The sequence below is a fragment of the Trichomycterus rosablanca genome, chromosome 6, assembly GCF_030014385.1.
Source record: "Trichomycterus rosablanca isolate fTriRos1 chromosome 6, fTriRos1.hap1, whole genome shotgun sequence".
Taxonomy (NCBI): Eukaryota; Metazoa; Chordata; class Actinopteri; order Siluriformes; family Trichomycteridae; genus Trichomycterus; species Trichomycterus rosablanca.
The window spans coordinates 16,864,860-16,884,127 of NC_085993.1; the positions used below are offsets into that span (position 1 = coordinate 16,864,860).

A 19,268-nucleotide genomic window follows, 5' to 3' on the forward strand; every position below is an offset into this window, starting at 1 on the left:
GACTCAGATACAGCATGGGGATTCGAACCCACGCCCACCTGCCACGCCCGGTTTTTGTCCCCATTCACTTCCATTCATTTTTTGAAAGTTCGAGATATCAACGCCGTTCCAACTCTATATCGTAAAGCTCACTGATGTAACCCCGACTCAGATACAGCATGGGGATTCGAACCCACACCCACCTGCCACGCCCGGTTTTTTTCCCCATTCACTTCCATTCATTTTTTGAAAGTTCGAGATATCAACGCCGTTCCAACTCTAAATCATAAAGCTCACTGATGTAACCCCGACTCAGGTACAGCATGGGGATTCGAACCCACGCCCACCTGCCACGCCCGGTTTTTGTCCCGATTCACTTCCATTCATTTTTTGAAAGTTCGAGATATCAACGCCGTTCCAACTCTATATCGTAAAGCTCACTGATGTAACCCCGACTCAGATACAGCATGGGGATTCGAACCAACACCCACCTGCCACGCCCGGTTTTTGTTCCCATTTACTTCTATTCATTTTTTGAAAGTTTGAGATATCAACGCCGTTCCAACTCTAAATCGTAAAGCCCCCTGATGTAACCCCGACTCAGATACAGCATGGGGATTCGAAACCACACCCACCTGCCACGCCCGGTTTTTGGTCCCATTCACTTCCATTCATTTTTTGAAAGTTCGAGATATCAACGCCGTTCCAACTCTAAATCGTAAAGCCCACTGATGTAACCCCGACTCATGTACAGCATGGGGATTCGAACCCACGCCCACCTGCCACGCCCGGTTTTTGTCCCCATTCACTTGCATTCATTTTTTGAAAGTTCGAGATATCGACGCCGTTCCAACTCTATATCGTAAAGCCCCCTGATGTAACCCTGACTCATGTACAGCATGGGGATTCGAACCCACGCCCACCTGCCACGCCCGGTTTTTTTCCCCATTCACTTCTATTCATTTTTTGAAAGTTCGAGATATCAACGCCGTTCCAACTCTAAATCATAAAGCCCACTGATGTAACCCCGACTTGGGTACAGCATGGGGATTCGAACCCACGCCCACCTGCCACGCCCGGTTTTCAGCCCCATTCACTTCCATTCATTTTTTGAAAGTTCGAGATATTAACGCCGTTCCAACTCTATATCATAAACCTCACTGATGTAACCCAGACTCAGATACAGCATGGGGATTCGAACCCATGCCCACCTGCCACGCCCATTTTTCAGCTTCATTCACTTCCATTCATTTTTTAAAAGTTTGAGATATTAACGCCGTTCCAACTCTAAATCGTAAAGCCCCCTGATGTAACCCCGACTCAGATACAGCATGGGGATTCGAAACCACACCCACCTGCCACGCCCGGTTTTTGGTCCCATTCACTTCCATTCATTTTTTGAAAGTTCGAGATATCAACGCCGTTCCAACTCTAAATCGTAAAGCCCACTGATGTAACCCCGACTCATGTACAGCATGGGGATTCGAACCCACGCCCACCTGCCACGCCCGGTTTTTGTCCCCATTCACTTGCATTCATTTTTTGAAAGTTCGAGATATCGACGCCGTTCCAACTCTATATCGTAAAGCCCCCTGATGTAACCCTGACTCATGTACAGCATGGGGATTCGAACCCACGCCCACCTGCCACGCCCGGTTTTTTTCCCCATTCACTTCTATTCATTTTTTGAAAGTTCGAGATATCAACGCCGTTCCAACTCTAAATCATAAAGCCCACTGATGTAACCCCGACTTGGGTACAGCATGGGGATTCGAACCCACGCCCACCTGCCACGCCCGGTTTTCAGCCCCATTCACTTCCATTCATTTTTTGAAAGTTCGAGATATTAACGCCGTTCCAACTCTATATCATAAACCTCACTGATGTAACCCAGACTCAGATACAGCATGGGGATTCGAACCCATGCCCACCTGCCACGCCCATTTTTCAGCTTCATTCACTTCCATTCATTTTTTAAAAGTTTGAGATATTAACGCCGTTCCAACTCTATATCATAAAGCCCACTGATGTAACCCCGACTCAGATACAGCATGGGGATTCGAACCCACGCCCACCTGCCACACCCGGTTTTTGTCCCCATTCACTTCCATTCATTTTTTGAAAGTTTGAGATATAAACGCCGTTTCAACTATAAATCGTAAAGCCCACTGATGTAACCCCGACTCAGATACAGCATGGGGATTCGAACCCATGCCCAGCTGCCACGCCCGGTTTTCGGCTCCATTCACTTCCATTCATTTTTTGAAAGTTTGAGATATCGACGCCGTTCCAATTTTAAATCGTAAAGCCCACTGATGACACACCAAACTTGGATAAAGCATTGGGTTACGCCCGCCGACCGGCACACGGCAATCACACTCGCATTTTCTCCGGAAATGCACTCTCTAGTTATTATTATTATTATTATTACATGCTTTGTATCTCCAAACAAAATTAAACTGATATTCAAATCTGAGGATTAAAAATTAATAACAAATATTAAGTGCTAAAGAAGCAGCTGGATTAAGATGTTCTCTATATACTGTTGCAGAAAAAAGTTGCTGCAAACCCTAAACATGTTTTATTTCAACATTCTAACTGCGTCAGTAAAATTTGCCATATGTCAAAAATAGCAGTTGTAACAACATTGTGACTATGTAGTTGTGTAAGTGTATTAGTTTATACACACTGTGTACTAAATAGTGTGCCAAAAATAGGTTTGACCAATGACATGTTTGCTACTTCAAACATGCTGTAGAACATTGTGTGCAAATTGAGACACAGCCATTCAGCTTGTTGGCTAAAGCCTTCAGAAAACTTCTCTGAAGTGTTCTCTGCTCCATGTGTGGTATGATACACCAAATCTTTGACCACATTTTAGCCATATGTTTTTTTATAGTATGCACTCTGTAAAACAGTCCCTAAAATTTCAAGATTTGATTTTGACAGTTTTTACACAGTTTATTCACTTGTACTTTCACTCTGCAGGTCTGTGTATGCATTGTTTATTGTGTATGCATTGCTCTTCACTTTTTTCATTCAGTTAGCAGCCCCCCCCCCCCCCCCCCATTTTCATAATCAAATTAAATATTAAGTGTTTTTTTTAAAGCTTCACCTTTAGCTATGTTAAATCTTGATTGCTGCTGTTTCATAGTTAATGCTAATTATGTTGTTATTAATTTGGCATTGTCCAAATTCTCCTGGTCCTTTTCTTCGATTATACCATACAATAATAGCTGGTCCAGAAGATTTATACACCACAGACTAGTCAAAAGGTAATTTGATATATTTTTTTATTTTTTTTGAAGAGATAATGATAGTTCAGACTGACAGAATCTCCATCTATGTGACTTCCTACACATTACAATATCAGTTAAATTAAACATTTTTAACGTATGTTTATCTATCAGTTATGTTTAGACTAAATTCTGTTAAAGAAACATTATGCTTTCATTTTTTAAATTTTAAATATGTATTTCTTATTAATATTTTTACAAATAAATGCTCAATACATTTTTTACAGGCTTTTACTTATAAAGATCCAAAATAAAGTCATTAGTTTTCATGTTTTAATTATGCAGTATTTCAATATTGATTGTTAGTTGCCTTGTTGCTCTGTTACACCAAAATTAAATGGCATTCAAGTTAAACAAAAAATATTGATTTACATTTTGGATTCCTTTGAGATTTTGAAGAATAATTACAGAATTACTGAATATTGTTTTGAGTAACCAGCCCTTGATTATTTTAATACAGTGCACTTGAGTCCATCACCATCATCATTAAAACTCTATGCCTGTGAATTGGTAGTCATTACCTAGGCATTATGTGCTATTATGAAAAGGCAAAAAAGCTTAAATTATGTTTAATGACCAGAAAATACTGCAACACTCTAATAAAATCTTTACTGTTTAACAAGCTCTCAGGTAAGTGTCTACCGTAACCAAAGAAATGTAGTTAGAAACCAAACACGCCACTACACACAATAATATTTAAAAGGCTTTATTTTATGTGATTAGCTAGTCAATAATCAATGAATGAATCTGCATGTAGACTTTTTTAGTGGCTGGTATCTCTTAAATGAGTGACATTATTGGTTTACAGAATGACAATAAGCTACAGGAGTAGCAAAGGCTTATCTTCCATTGATAAATGGCATCATCTGTATGGGAAGTTAAAAGCATGCCAAAGCATCCACAGAAGGAATCACTGATACAGATACCTCTACACGAGACAAAATGGAAGAGAACGAGCAGGTCTTTGGAAATGTCTTTACATGGACTCACGGTGAAATGAGCACACAGAAACAGATTGTTAGATCACGTTAGTAAGTGATGTCAACTGTGTAGCAAGGTGTTTGCAATTAATGTGTCTGACAGGTGGTAGAATTAAATGTCTCATCATGGGCAAGGGGCCAGAAAGCTGGCGTCCAGTGTCCCAGGGAAGACTGGGATTTTGTTGTATGATTAGCAGGAGGGGAAAGAACCCCTGCAGCTTTAAATCACGGTCACACAAAAACACACATATAGTTGTCTCGGCATTGGTCCTATTCATCCTAAGCAGCAGCACAAAAGTCCAGAGCAGCCTGACATGACCAAAAAGCACACTTTTTTTTTTTTTTTAAAGCAGACAGAACAAACTTCTGATGACATCAAAATACATAAAGGATGGGTGGGGTGCTGATTTGTTGCTAGATTTCTGATGTAAGCACAATTCCAAAGACAGGGAAATATAGGAAAGCAAAAATAGAAAATACTTGTTCACAGTAGGCTAGTCACAGCTTTTCCCCCATATTGCCAGACATTAAATGTCCTCATTTTAAACACAACAAAGGCCCAAACATGGTTAATCTACTACATGTCTTGGCTAGGGCTGCACAGTATATCGTTTGTTAATAATTATTGCAATATTGACCTTGGCCGAACTAACCATAAAATACTGCTATATACAAAGGGGCATTCTGAAAAACACCCAAACATGATGTTATGGATATGTTGATCAATCACAAACTGGCACTGATAAAAATTAAATAATTTGATTGATTTAATGAATGCAGGTCATTCTTTAGGTGACTCATCATGGTTAATGTACTGGATTTCAGTGGAGAAATACAGTTGTGTTTTGCTGTTTGTGCCATGTTTTTGATATATGTTTTTGAACAACCATGATATTTAAAAAAGAAAAATGCTTCAAAACTATTATGCTCCAAAATTTAATGCTAGCTATTTTTAAGATGCACTAGAGGCTTGAACAATTCCAAATCCTACAAGAGCAATGTAGCAATTAAATCACAATGCTTATTTGTCCATATTGTGCAGCCCCAGTGAAGAAATGAACTGCACGCTAGGAAAATAAATAAATAAAAGATCACACATTACATTACACTGAAGGCATTTTTTCTTTTCATATCATTTAATATAGTATTTTCCTTATTGAGAATAAGACCTTCATTAATGTCTTTTAGACGTCTGGCAAATCACACCCATGAAATTTTTAAACATTGATTAATGTAAATACTTGTTTACACACACACTCAGACGCAGGCATACACCACCACAGACACATTGCATAAGAAAATCATGCCACTGGTACATGTTGATCACTAGAATTGTAACTGTTTTGTAATCCTATCTTTTGCAAGCACTTGTGTACTGATTAATGTAAAACATCAAATCAATCTGTACTGGATTACACTGGTGTAAACAGTTTACCACTAACACACTAATATTCTAAGTCTAACAATGTTTGTGCATGAATTAAATAGCATGAAATGAGTCCTGCTTCTCAACCGTTTATGAAAATAAAGCGTTACTACACCTTTTAAGTTCCTTTTTTGACTTTTTCTTTTACATATTCTAGTCTACGTGATGTAGAAAGAGTGTAAACTGTTGTGTTTGCCATTGAGGTGCAGATTATTGTCCTAGAATTACAAGGTTTTGTGGAAAAGGGTCGACACATATGGCTTCTGACTGGGCTTTTATACCACACACACAAAACCCCTGAATGGAAGTAAGAGCAGAATGTTGTAGCCATGAACGGAAAAAAAAAGACAAAAAGACTAAACAAATACACACATGATAAATATTGACTAGACAATAGAAATAAAGCACAATAAGAACATATTTTTATATAAAACAAAACTTCTCATATACACACAATAAATAAAAGGAAACCTGAAGGATCTATTTCTTTAGCTAAAGATTTACATTCATTCCTACACCCATTCTGGGGAATTTATTAAAATGTGCAGTCAGTAGATTTTTCCCCTACATTTTATTATCAAAATGACAAATGCCACACATATACACAATATAATTATGTTCTATCTTTAAAACATGCTTCTATGTACATCAAGTTATAGACATGCTGTATTAACAAAGTTGGTCAATGCATATGTACAGAGCACAATTAGAGGAGAGTACACCAACACACTACAATTGGACAATCGCTTTGTTTTGCCCTTCTGACATGAAGGAATAGAGATTCGACTGTGTTTGTCACATCCTCAATGAACTGCATCCCTTCCCATTAAACCTGCGTTATTACTTTGGCATTTCAAATGTCAAATGTCTCCCGAGTGAACGCTGTTGAATTGGTTAGTTTGTAGGTGTAGGTGCGTTTGATTCCAGCAAACGAAATGTTGAACCAACCCAAGGCTTGAAACAATGGGATAGATATTGATTGGATGGATAAATCATTATATAAATCATTACAAATAGTGGAAAATGGATAAGAAGCTTCTTCAACAGACAGCATTATCAATCAATGCTGATTGATTCTTTCTTACAAATGATTCTTAACTGATTTTAGTGTGGTGTAAATGGTGTGTTGTCGGCTTAGTGAATATGAGAGAGATGAGTCCACATTTTGTAAGGCAATGTAACCTGGATAATCTCTTTTTAAATTTTTACACAAACCTCTTACAAAAGGTCTGTATTCACTTTAAATCAAGTTATATTATTATGCTGTTGTTTACTTTTATTAATAGATCATTTTTAAAACATACAATATAAACTGAGACCTGGAAAACGCTCTACAAACCCACAGCCCTGATTCTTTTTTTATTTTATTTTTTAACTCAAACACACATTTAACTTTTAAAAGTCTGAAGATTCAAGTCAAATTCTGAGCAGCTCAAAAATGTTCATTTTTCACTTTGTAAACAAGTTCAGTGTAGAATATTTACCTGGGACTATTTATAAAGTACTCACACTGATCATCGATTTGTATTTTAAAACAATAATTTTAATTAAGAATAATTAAGCATGTGTTCATTCAGATACCCATTTACAACATGAAACAGGCTGCCTTTCAGCTTTCAAGTGGACACTTAATGTGAAAAGCACTCAGTGAATGGATCATTTATTTGTACTTATAATGTAAATGTAATGAAATTTAATATAATGTCATAACTTCTTTTGTTATATTTCTTTTGTTTACAGTATAATATTCCTAATGCTCTCCTGCACTATTTTAACACATAGTTGAACGTATTTCTATTTGAATGCTATTTAAAAGTCACACTGGATGTTTGCCAAAATGCTCCATTTTTTGTCTTCTGCATAATAATGCAAAAATAAAATGTCAAAGATAATAGCCTGTTAGCTAGCTATCTGGGTTTTTTATTTACAGTAAAAATGAGTATCATTATTTAGTGTCATCGTAATGATTAGCAGTTCCCTCATTTGCCTATTTTAGTAGAGTCTGAACTCATTTTTGCATCGCATTATATTTTGCAAGTTTTAAACATATGAACATTTATCATCAGGATGTCTGCTGTGTTTAAATGAAATAAAATTAAACAAATGTAACAAATGTAATAAATACCTATCTTAATATTACCATTATATTGTCTACATTGAACATTTTATCAACATCAAAACAAATGGCATTTTAAACCTTAGCTCATTTAAATGTACAGAACTAATGCAAACCTCGCCTGTTTTATATTTTACGTTGCCCATTTAGCTCTAAATGTGGGAGCACTGGTTTAAAAACATAATTTGCATTGTTGTCTCTGTATGATGGGTGGCAGGATACTGTTCTTCACACCCACATAACTTCTGCTTTGTTGATGGCTGTGAATTTTCTCCTGGGGAACTTACAGATGCCACCATACTGCAGCACTAAAGCTGGTGACTGCAGTTTTATAATAACAATTTAACATATTAGTCTAATATGTATGTAATCAAGCCAATGTGTTTTATATTTTTGAGGAGAAATCATGAGAAAACATCACAAAAATGCCTGGCATTTAGGTCACATTATAAATGTGGTGGGCTCATATGATAAGTGTGTGAGAACAGTTTACTTAAAAAATGATGATGCTGATGATGATACTGATGCTAAACAAAATAAAGGATGCCAAATAAGGTCATATTGTATTTTTTCACCAGATGACTTAAAACTGACATATGAAAGTTAACAAGCTTAACTGGTTAACAAGTTAACTGCAGACATCCTGAAAAGTTCACTTCATGTAGATGAACTTGACACTAAGCTAAATAAAGTACCAGTGGAAGTGAATTTCCTTTTTTTTAGTGAATTATTAAAACTCAGTTTGACTGCTACATTTGGTGTGACTGCTGCTTTATTTTTTAAAGCTGCCCTCTATTTATACGTACTTTATTTAATTTAATTATTTTGGTCTGTTGATGTAAACTGACTATAGTAAATGAAAATGCCATGGATGATAATGCAGTGCTTGTTATGGAGGCCTCATGACTCCACTGGTGCAAATATCCCTCAGTTGCAGGAGCATGAGATGACCCGCTAAATCACGTTCTTTCGCCATGCTACTACTTAATGTACTACAGGATGGAGCAGATCGGAAAAGACAAGGAGTTTTCACGTTGTTCTGTTTAAGTACTTGAATCCTGTGCGCTGGGATTATCTGGAGTCAGCGAGGGCAGTATTAGATCAGCTTTCATGCAGTGGTGGATGGGCTAAATGGGTTAGGGAAAGAGGTTAGTTGGTTAGTTGAGTTTGTAGAGAGGTGAAGTTACTTCTTGGCAAAAAGACCAGCCAGCGCGCCATCTATGTCCTCTTCCTCTTTGAGGGTGTGCCACTGGGCGATAGGACGACGTGGATTGGCCAGCATGTCAGACCAATGCTTCAGCTCTGTGCCGCTGGCCTTACTGCCGATAAAGATCTTCCCAATAGCGTCGTTCTTGCCGATCTTGTCATAGTCAAAGACGGTGACCACCACAAGGATTTTCTGAGTTGCAAAACAAAGAAAGCATTAAAACGTTTCATAAATGTCTGTTAAGTTGCTTATTATAGCACAGTCCTCTAAATTTACAGATGATATACAAGGTAGAATTTTATAATTCAGCCCTTATTTGAGTGTTCAGGGCTTAAAGTCATTAACATCAGACATGTACACTATTTCCAAGTATATGGACACACAAACTTTTTACACAATCTTTTCTAGTCACGCTGTGAATCATCCACAATTTTTGCAGGCACATGACCAGCCAGCACGCATTTGTAGCTGTAGGTGGTATAACCTTACCACCTATAGCCAGTGATTATCACTGCCCTTGGTGTTAGCGTCTCAATTCATTTAAAAAAGTGTTTATTTTGTTTGTCCACCATCCCTGTGATCTTAATTTTTCTTGTGATTCCTTTCGGCTGCTCTCGTTAGGGGTCGCCACAGCTGATCATTCATCCACATACTGTATTTAAAATAGCAATAAAAATAAAACTAATCAAAGCAAGGGGTGGTGACTTGGTGTGGACATGGAAAAGACACAAAAACACTGAAAACTTTGAAAGTGTAGCATCACCATGGGAACTGCAACACCAAACAGAGAGACCGGAACTATTACAGGGGAATTTAATTGCTATAACTGAGAACAGACAACATTTTTTCATTACATTCCTCATCACCTATTGGTCCCATTCTGTGAGCTTGTATTGACTACTGTAGTTGTTGCTACCAGACATTTCTACTTCATAGCAACATTAATTACATTTGACCAGAGCAACCATTTGATGAACTTACTAGTGGAAAGGGTGTATCGTATTATACAGCCATGTTGAAAATCACTGACCATTTCAGTATGACCCATTTACAAGCCAATGTTTATTTTATAAAAATCACATGAATTTTGCTTAATTTCATACCTTGGATGTGGTTGAAATGGTAAAACCTACTAATTAAAAGGTGTGTCCACAGGTTTTTTAAAGCCTTTTGAACTAAACTACTACATTAAATTTATTATTATACACAGAGCAATATCCTTTGTGATTTTTAGAAAGTCTGTTAAGAGACCATACCTGCATCTGCTCCAGTGGGATCTCAAAACTGAAGGACTCATTGTAGTACGGGTTCAGTGTGTTTTTCTTCACTGTGGTCTTCTTTTTCTTCAGACGCTTACCATTTTGTAGCAGCTGGATCTTTACGTATGGATCTGTTCGGAGGTTCAGTCAATTCAGTTACTTAAGATTTTACATATTATGAGAGAAAAATGTTAATTTACTCAATAAGTATTAATACATAATCAATTACTACATAGAACATGTGGATATGCTTAGGGCATGATTGCCAGTAGTCATATTCCAATATTCCAAGGATACTGCTACAATACAATGTTACTGGATGTGTTCATGGTGTACGTTATAAGAAGTGCATCAATTGCATTGTATGAAGTCCAAAACGCAGTTCTAGCTGGTTTAGACTAGTTCCTATGTCCTAGCTAGGAAATCTCTGTTAAGGGTAGAATCATCCACTGTCCTTCAAGGACACTGAAGGGAGTATATAAGGGTGTTTATTTTTTACTGTGTTATCGCATTCACATAGTCTCTGTGTGTGATCCTTCTCTGCCGACAAGATTAAAAGTCTTTTCTACTCACAATCCAGTCTTTGAGGTGTTTTATTAAGGGTTTTTCCACCACAATATGTAATATATATATTTATGATTCACAATTATTTCCCCCCCCTACTGAATGTGGATACATCCAATTCCCCTATAGAGGTAATTCCATATCTTGCTATTCCTCCCTTAGATAAAGCCAGCTGTGTCTGTTGAGTGCTCGACCAGGCCGGTGGCACTGGTATGACTTGGGTCTCCCCATATACAGTGTATCACAAAAGTGAGTACACCCCTCACATTTCTGCAGATATTTAAGTATATCTTTTCATGGGACAACACTGACAAAATGACACTTTGACACAATGAAAAGTAGTCTGTGTGCAGCTTATATAACAGTGTAAATTTATTCTTCCCTCAAAATAACTCAATATACAGCCATTAATGTCTAAACCACCGGCAACAAAAGTGAGTACACCCCTTAGTGAAAGTTCCTGAAGTGTCAATATTTTGTGTGGCCACCATTATTTCCCAGAACTGCCTTAACTCTCCTGGGCATGGAGTGTACCAGAGCTTCACAGGTTGCCACTGGAATGCTTTTCCACTCCTCCATGACGACATCACGGAGCTGGCGGATATTCGAGACTTTGCGCTCCTCCACCTTCCGCTTGAGGATGCCCCAAAGATGTTCTATTGGGTTTAGGTCTGGAGACATGCTTGGCCAGTCCATCACCTTTACCCTCAGCCTCTTCAATAAAGCAGTGGTCGTCTTAGAGGTGTGTTTGGGGTCATTATCATGCTGGAACACTGCCCTGCGACCCAGTTTCCGGAGGGAGGGGATCATGCTCTGCTTCAGTATTTCACAGTACATATTGGAGTTCATGTGTCCCTCAATGAAATGTAACTCCCCAACACCTGCTGCACTCATGCAGCCCCAGACCATGGCATTCCCACCACCATGCTTGACTGTAGGCATGACACACTTATCTTTGTACTCCTCACCTGATTGCCGCCACACATGCTTGAGACCATCTGAACCAAACAAATTAATCTTGGTCTCATCAGACCATAGGACATAGTTCCAGTAATCCATGTCCTTTGTTGACATGTCTTCAGCAAACTGTTTGCGGGCTTTCTTGTGTAGAGACTTCAGAAGAGGCTTCCTTCTGGGGTGACAGCCATGCAGACCAATTTGATGTAGTGTGCGGCGTATGGTCTGAGCACTGACAGGCTGACCCCCCACCTTTTCAATCTCTGCAGCAATGCTGACAGCACTCCTGCGCCTATCTTTCAAAGACAGCAGTTGGATGTGACGCTGAGCACGTGCACTCAGCTTCTTTGGACGACCAAAGCGAGGTCTGTTCTGAGTGGACCCTGCTCTTTTAAAACGCTGGATGATCTTGGCCACTGTGCTGCAGCTCAGTTTCAGGGTGTTGGCAATCTTCTTGTAGCCTTGGCCATCTTCATGTAGTGCAACAATTCGTCTTTTAAGATCCTCAGAGAGTTCTTTGCCATGAGGTGCCATGTTGGAACTTTCAGTGACCAGTATGAGAGAGTGTGAGAGCTGTACTACTAAATTGAACACACCTGCTCCCTATGCACACCTGAGACCTAGTAACACTAACAAATCACATGACATTTTGGAGGGAAAATGACAAGCAGTGCTCAATTTGGACATTTAGGGGTGTAGTCTCTTAGGGGTGTACTCACTTTTGTTGCCGGTGGTTTAGACATTAATGGCTGTATATTGAGTTATTTTGAGGGAAGAATAAATTTACACTGTTATATAAGCTGCACACAGACTACTTTTCATTGTGTCAAAGTGTCATTTTGTCAGTGTTGTCCCATGAAAAGATATACTTAAATATCTGCAGAAATGTGAGGGGTGTACTCACTTTTGTGATACACTGTATTTAACATTTTAAAGGAAAATGTAGTGACAGTAAACATATGGTTTCACTTTCAAGTAGAAAGTAATTAAAAATTAATGAAATGTTAGTAGAAAATTCTGTCACGGTTCAGAGATCATTGCAGATTTCAATACTGATTACATTTTAATCAGACAAGATTAAACAGTATCTCATAAAACAAGACAGCTCTGAGAACTGCTTCTTAATTCTCTAAAATCATGTAATACAGGGTAAGTTTCTGTCTCTGATTATGCTATTTGGCTTACCAGATAGTCCTCCCACATCCATTTTCTTCAGATTTTTGGCCTCCAGGATGCAGACAGTCAGCTTGCCGGCAGTGGGGACATATCGTAGTGATATGCAGATGTCGCCAAGCTTCTCTGGCTACAGAAACCCAAAAAAAGCAGGGTAATAAGTGAATATAAAATCCTTTAAGCAAAAAAGAGATAATAAAAGTGAAAAAAGCATTAGAGGGAATGGCAGCTTTGAATGCCTCTGGGTTTTATGTTACTGCTATTAGAATGATCAACCCATTGAGGAATAGATGGTCCAGTTGAAAAAGAATGAATGGTTCATGTCAATAGAAAATACTACAAAGGATTAGTAGTAAGATGCAGGTAATATCTATGCTGATTTTATAGCATTCCACACTATTTCCAAAGTATAAATTCCAATGCATGTCAAAAAGCTGTAAAGTGCAGATAATTCACCTCTTCTTTCTCAACGCTGTCCAGGTCTTTCCATTCTTCAATTGGCTTACCCAGGTCCACTGTGTTCATAGGCACCTTGACCTCACCAATGATATCGTGTTTGGAGAAGCGATCATAGTCATACACAGACATAACCAAAGTTTTTCCTCCCAGGTCCTGGTAGGGGACCTAAAGAAAACAAAATAGCAAGGAGGTTAAAAATCTATTAATTTCGTAGATGTAAATCTCAAAATCATAATAATAAATCATGTGAAATGTTCCAAAATAGAGAAAATAATACCTAACAAAATAGAACAGACAAGAAGCATAAAAATCAATAAGACTGAAAACTGTATTAAGTGTAGAGTCATCACTGATAAGATAACCTGACCTTCAACAAATACACCACCAGTGACTCTACCAGTGGCTACGTTTCTGGCCTACAGACAACATTCTCTCCCATTTTAAATCAATGTTGCATTCAGAGTCGTTTATTGGCTCGCCTCACATCCTGGGAGCGCTGAAAATAATCTTGTGCTCAAGAAGCAATGATTATTGAATTCAACATCACTCTCCCCCAAATCAATAATACTGACCCATACAATTTCCAGCTCACTAACATCTCCCCCATAGAAAGAAATTACAGCTATACAAAAGTCAAATGTAAAATGAACACTATTAATATAGCATGTGTAACCAGTTAAATGTATTGTGGGTTTTGTTTTATTTTATTTAATGATCGTACCAACTATCTCAGTCTGATCATTATTATACACCAGAATAATAATTGTGTAAATCAAAACAGCTAGATGATGTTATTTAAACCATATTCATACACCAGTGCATTTTCAGATTCAAATGCACTATGCAACCTTAGAATTATTAGATATTTTTTTATGAAGATGTTATTATAATATTGTTATTATATACTGTGGTTGTATGTCTGATTTTCAAATTTACACTGCACATTGTTACATCACTAGAATGTTAGAACTTTATTAATGTCCGAGTAGTCAAACAGGGAATTTATGTTATATTTAAATGAGCAATTCACTTTAGAGCAGGGGTGTAAAACTCATTGCAGATGTGGCCCTCGGTGAAAATGAGTTTGACACCCCTGCTCTAAAGTGAATTGCTCATTTAAATATAACATAAATTCCCTGTTTGACTACTCGGACAAAGAGAAGATTGTAACGTATCCTGCTCTGATGGCAGACTGCCTTGTCAAAATGCCAAATTTATACTGTATATTTATAATGTATATCTACATTTATATTGTACTCCTTTACCACAGTCAAGTCAAGTCAAGTCAACTTTATTTATATAGCGCTTTTTACAATAGACATTGTCTCAAAGCAACTTTACAAAATCCAGGACCAACAGATACAAAAACCCCTCACAACCTCATAACACAAGAGACGTACCGGTTTTTCTTCTTGAAGCACAAACTTGTATTCACTTTCCCATTTTTCATTAAATTACCTCCTTCTGCTTCAGTTTAGTCTTCTTGCACATTTTGGGATGTAAATATTTCTCAACATCACTTGTTGGAAATCCGCCTTAGTTAAACGCTGATGTGGAAGCACTGCCATCTAGTGGCGGGATGCGGTCACTTTGCGGGTCACAAAATCGGCATGCATTGTGGGAGATGCAGTTTATGTATGATTTACAGTGTATTTTAAGACAATCATACGTCTTTTAAGCTCTCTCGGGCCACATAAAATGACGTGGCGGGCCGAATTTGGCCCGCGGGCCTTGAGTTTGACACATGTGCTTTAAGGCCAGAATGTTTAGCTTGTTTTCATTTGTTGTGTTTTTTTTTTATTAAAAACTACATTCTAAGCACACAGTGGGTGGTGTATTCAGAGTGCAGTTGTGTGTAGAGTCAACACCAGAATTGCTCATTTAAGTCATACAGATTAGACAAATACCTGTGAACCTAAACATCTATAGGTCAATAATGCATGGATTGGTCAAAAACAATGGATTAAAGAACACAAGTGTTATAGTTATTTGTAATTCAGTGTTTAAAAGTAAGTGCTTTTTCTTGGTTGATATTCACTCTAAGTTAGTTGATTAGTATAAAATCTTTGAATATGATCCAGTATTTATGAAGGTCTTTATTTATACAGCTTAAAATTAAGGTACATGAACCCCCAAAACAACTGCAGCTCAGGTTTCAAATGTTACACCGGCACAGATGATGGAACCGGTTAGATAAAATAATATTATATGATTAAGCCTTTACTTATCCATAATAGAAAATAAAAAGAAGTAACAATGACCCACAGTTCTTTGGTGGCAAAAGTATTATATGATGAGTTATTATAATTACTATTCCTTACAAAAGGTCCAAGATTTCTATTTAAATCTGTGCACAAAAATAGAACAAATTAACATCTTTAAGCAAAAAGTCATTCCTAATCTCATTTTTTCTATTCAGGAAAGTACAAAGAGTGACAATACACATACCTTAAAGACGAAAGTCTCATTGAATACAGGATTTAGTGTCTTTTTGTGAACCTTAGTGTCATACTTTTTCTTTTTGTCAGGCAGGAGAAAGACTTTAACGTATGGATCGGAGGTTCCTCCAGAGTCCATAGAAATCAGGTCAGCACACTGCAAGATCCCCACTGTCAGCTGAAATATGAATTTTTCCAGAAAAAGAAAAAAGAGAGGTTGAAAGGACATTTAAAATTGAGCTTTTAAAAGATTGTATAACCATTTACAGCCAAAAACCAAGCTGTTGCTCTATGGCACTATTGTTCAAGTTCAATATATGCAATTGTAACTCCAAGTAAGTAATTCTATTAAACAGTGCAGTTAAAAAAACTCCTCATGCTTCATTGGAATTCAGCAAAGGGTTTTGTAAAACATTGATTAAGATGAGACACTGCAGGTATAAATAATGATTTTTTTTTTGCTAAACTGCATCTCCATCCTGTAATGCAAATGTCTTGTCCACTTTTACACTACAAAATACCATTATAACAGTTCATAATGGTGCAGTTTATTTCTAAAATATAAAAATGTTTTGTAAAAGCCTTGTCTTACAATGTCTTCTCAGTGAAAAAAAAATATTTTATTAAGTAAATGGTAAATATGTAAACATACAGTATGAAATTCTAAGGAGATGAATAATTAATCCCATAAATAAATGTTAATTTTGTTTTAAATTGGCATATATTATTAACATATGTTATTATTATTAAGAATAGATTTCTATTTGTCTGTTGCATTAGTAACGAAATGGAAAACAATTTTACCTTGTTGTCCTGGAAGTCATAATCCAAAGAGTACTGCAGCTTGCCCAGTTTCTCCTGCTCTTTTTCCTCCTCCTCTTTCTCTTCCTCTGTCAGACCTGTTTCTCCATCTTCATCATCATCATCCTCCTGAAGTTTCTGGTGAGGAAAGCGTGTGCAAAAGCTGTGAGTGGAGGACTTTGGATGGTAATGTCGTTTCCTGTCTGTAGCATGCCACAAGCTCAGGGGTCCTGTTAGGCTTTTGATGCAGAAGGGTGTAAGTGCTCCAACTGGCCTCTCCTATCCATACGCCTCTTATAGCAGCCTTTCATCAATGCAGTCATTCAGGGCTGGATGTTGCAAAAGACTTAAGCTTACAACTTCTGTTGGTGACACTTCTTTCTTAAAAGTTCGGTTTAGGAATAATTCATCCCAAATTATAGCATTGCTAAGAGTATGTTAATATGTGCAGTTAAAATCTGTATGTACTCTATATAGCCAAAAGTATGTGGACGGTTGACCATAAGCTTGTTGGACATCACATTCCAAATCCATTGGCATTAATTTCAAGCCTTGATTTTTCTAGAAAGGCTTTCCACATAGTGTTGAGGTGCATCTTAAGGTAATTGTAACCATTAAAGTTAAAAGAGCATTTTTAAGGCCAGGCAATAATGTTGGACAAGAAGGCTTGACTTATAATCAACATTCCAATTTCTTCCAAGGGTGTTCAGTAGGGTTGTGATCAGGGCTCTGAGCAGACCACTGCTGTTTCTTCTCACCAAACAGGAGCACAGTCATACATTTGCTAAATTGTTGCCACAAAGCTGAAAGTAAATAATTCATTTTATATAACTGATTTTATAAACCTATTAGTGATTTGTGTTTCTGAAACACCTGTATCCAATAATTAAAAGGGGTGTCTACATACTTTTGGCCATATAGTGTATTTTGTACCAATTTACACTGGGATAATTACTATAGTTTGTTTCCACTATACAGTGGAATTCATTCTTTCACATCATTAATGGGTGTCTGATTTTTTTGTACAGTGCTGTTGTATGTTAAAATGCATTTTTTTTTTAATTCATTATTTTTAGTCATTTTATTTTTCGCAGCAAAACCAGTTCCATCAGGAAACCCTGGGCGCAAGGCAGGAATACCCTGGACAGGGTGCCAGTCCATTTCACGGCTTTGGTCATCCTCCCTGCCTCAGACATAGCTAATCATGTCTGTGTAGACGCCACATTTGACAAATTTTCAGGAACAAATGAAGGTAATACCCTCATAAACTGCAGCTCAGACTTGCTGGGTGTAATTTAGACCAGCCTGACCACATTTGCCTGGCCCATTTTCCCGTCAGCATGATCTAATTCATGCAGTGCAGCAATCCTCACGGGATCAACCAGTGAGCAAAAAAATGCTTCTAAATGGAATAGATTCTTTTGTGTGATTTATAGTCTGAAATGCTGACTTGTGATTTCTTCCTATCTTTCATTTGTGTTTCTGAACAGTGGTCATGCTAAGAGTAAGAAATAAATAAAACTATTTGACAGTTAATTTCATTTCTATGTTAAATTAACTTTTGAATGGATGGTTTTGCAGGTACATTAAATCTGCAATTACTTTAAAATATGACTTTAATTAGAATTTTTCTCAGTTGCACTGTAATTTAGCAAAAAGTTTGATCTGTCTCATATATATTTGTGTGAGTTTATAAAAAACTTCACTGTTTTGAGGACTTTAAAAGAATACTGCATGGAAAGAATTGATTCTTTAGGAAAATTTGCTATCACAAAAAGGGTGGCATAGTGGTACAGTAGGTAGCACCGTCACCTCACAGCCTGGGTTTATATCGAACACAGTCCTGGACAATTTAGTGTCTCCAATCCACATCACTTGCATGTCCTTGGACTGTGGGAGGAAACCGGAGCACCCGGAGGAAACCCACGCAGACACGGGGAGAACATGCAAACTCCACACAGAAAGGATCCGGACCGCCCCACCTGGGGATCGAACCCAGGACCTTCTTGCTCTGAGGCGACAGTGCAACCTACTTAGCCACCGTGCCGCCCAATAGAGCTTTTAGAAATGGTTCTAAGTGTGAGTGTGTGTGAATATGTGTGTATGTGTATGTCTGCCCTGCCAATGGATTGGCAACAAGCAATCTGCCAGCAATCGCCACCTCTTATTGAAAATGAATGACAGTCGGTTGCTTTGTCGCATCGCATCACTGCCTAAAGTACACTTGCATGTGTTTGGACTGTGGGAGGAAACCGGAGCACCCGGAGTAAACCCACGCAGACACGGGGAGGACATGCAAACTCCACACAGAAAGGACCTGGACCGCCCCACCTGGGGATCGAACCCGGGACCTTCTTGCTATCAGGCGACAGTGCTACCCACTTAGCCACCGTGCCGCCCTTCTGGATTTGCAATATACCCAACCAAATTAATTACAGCTATGTTGCCTTTATATATCAACGTGGCAAACCGATGAGATTAATACATTTCAGACTTAAAGATTTACTTTCGTTTCAATTTAAAATTTTGTTGTTCTTTCTGTAAGTGACAAGGAAAGGAAATATTAACAACAGTTAATATTGACTATTGCCAAAGGCCTTTTTTCTAACACTA

The 19,268-nt window shown here is 37.8% G+C and overlaps 1 protein-coding gene across 4 annotated transcripts in view; it reads right to left on the bottom strand.

Moving 5' to 3' along the window:
* Window positions 1-3,965: 3,965 nt before the first annotated feature.
* Window positions 3,966-19,268, bottom strand: part of LOC134316939 (synaptotagmin-2) — a 102,401-nt gene continuing 87,098 nt past the window's right edge. For 3 of the 4 annotated variants that reach the window (XM_062997505.1, XM_062997507.1, XM_062997506.1), the window contains exons 4-9: window positions 16,659-16,793; window positions 15,865-16,032; window positions 13,414-13,581; window positions 12,970-13,087; window positions 10,261-10,394; window positions 3,966-9,196 (exon numbers count right to left, since the gene is read on the bottom strand). In XM_062997505.1, coding sequence (XP_062853575.1) covers window positions 8,981-9,196; window positions 10,261-10,394; window positions 12,970-13,087; window positions 13,414-13,581; window positions 15,865-16,032; window positions 16,659-16,793 — 939 coding nt within the window. In that variant the 3' untranslated portion in view covers window positions 3,966-8,980. The remainder of the gene's footprint in view (window positions 9,197-10,260; window positions 10,395-12,969; window positions 13,088-13,413; window positions 13,582-15,864; window positions 16,033-16,658; window positions 16,794-19,268) is intronic. The other variant, XM_062997508.1, reaches the window with a different exon arrangement.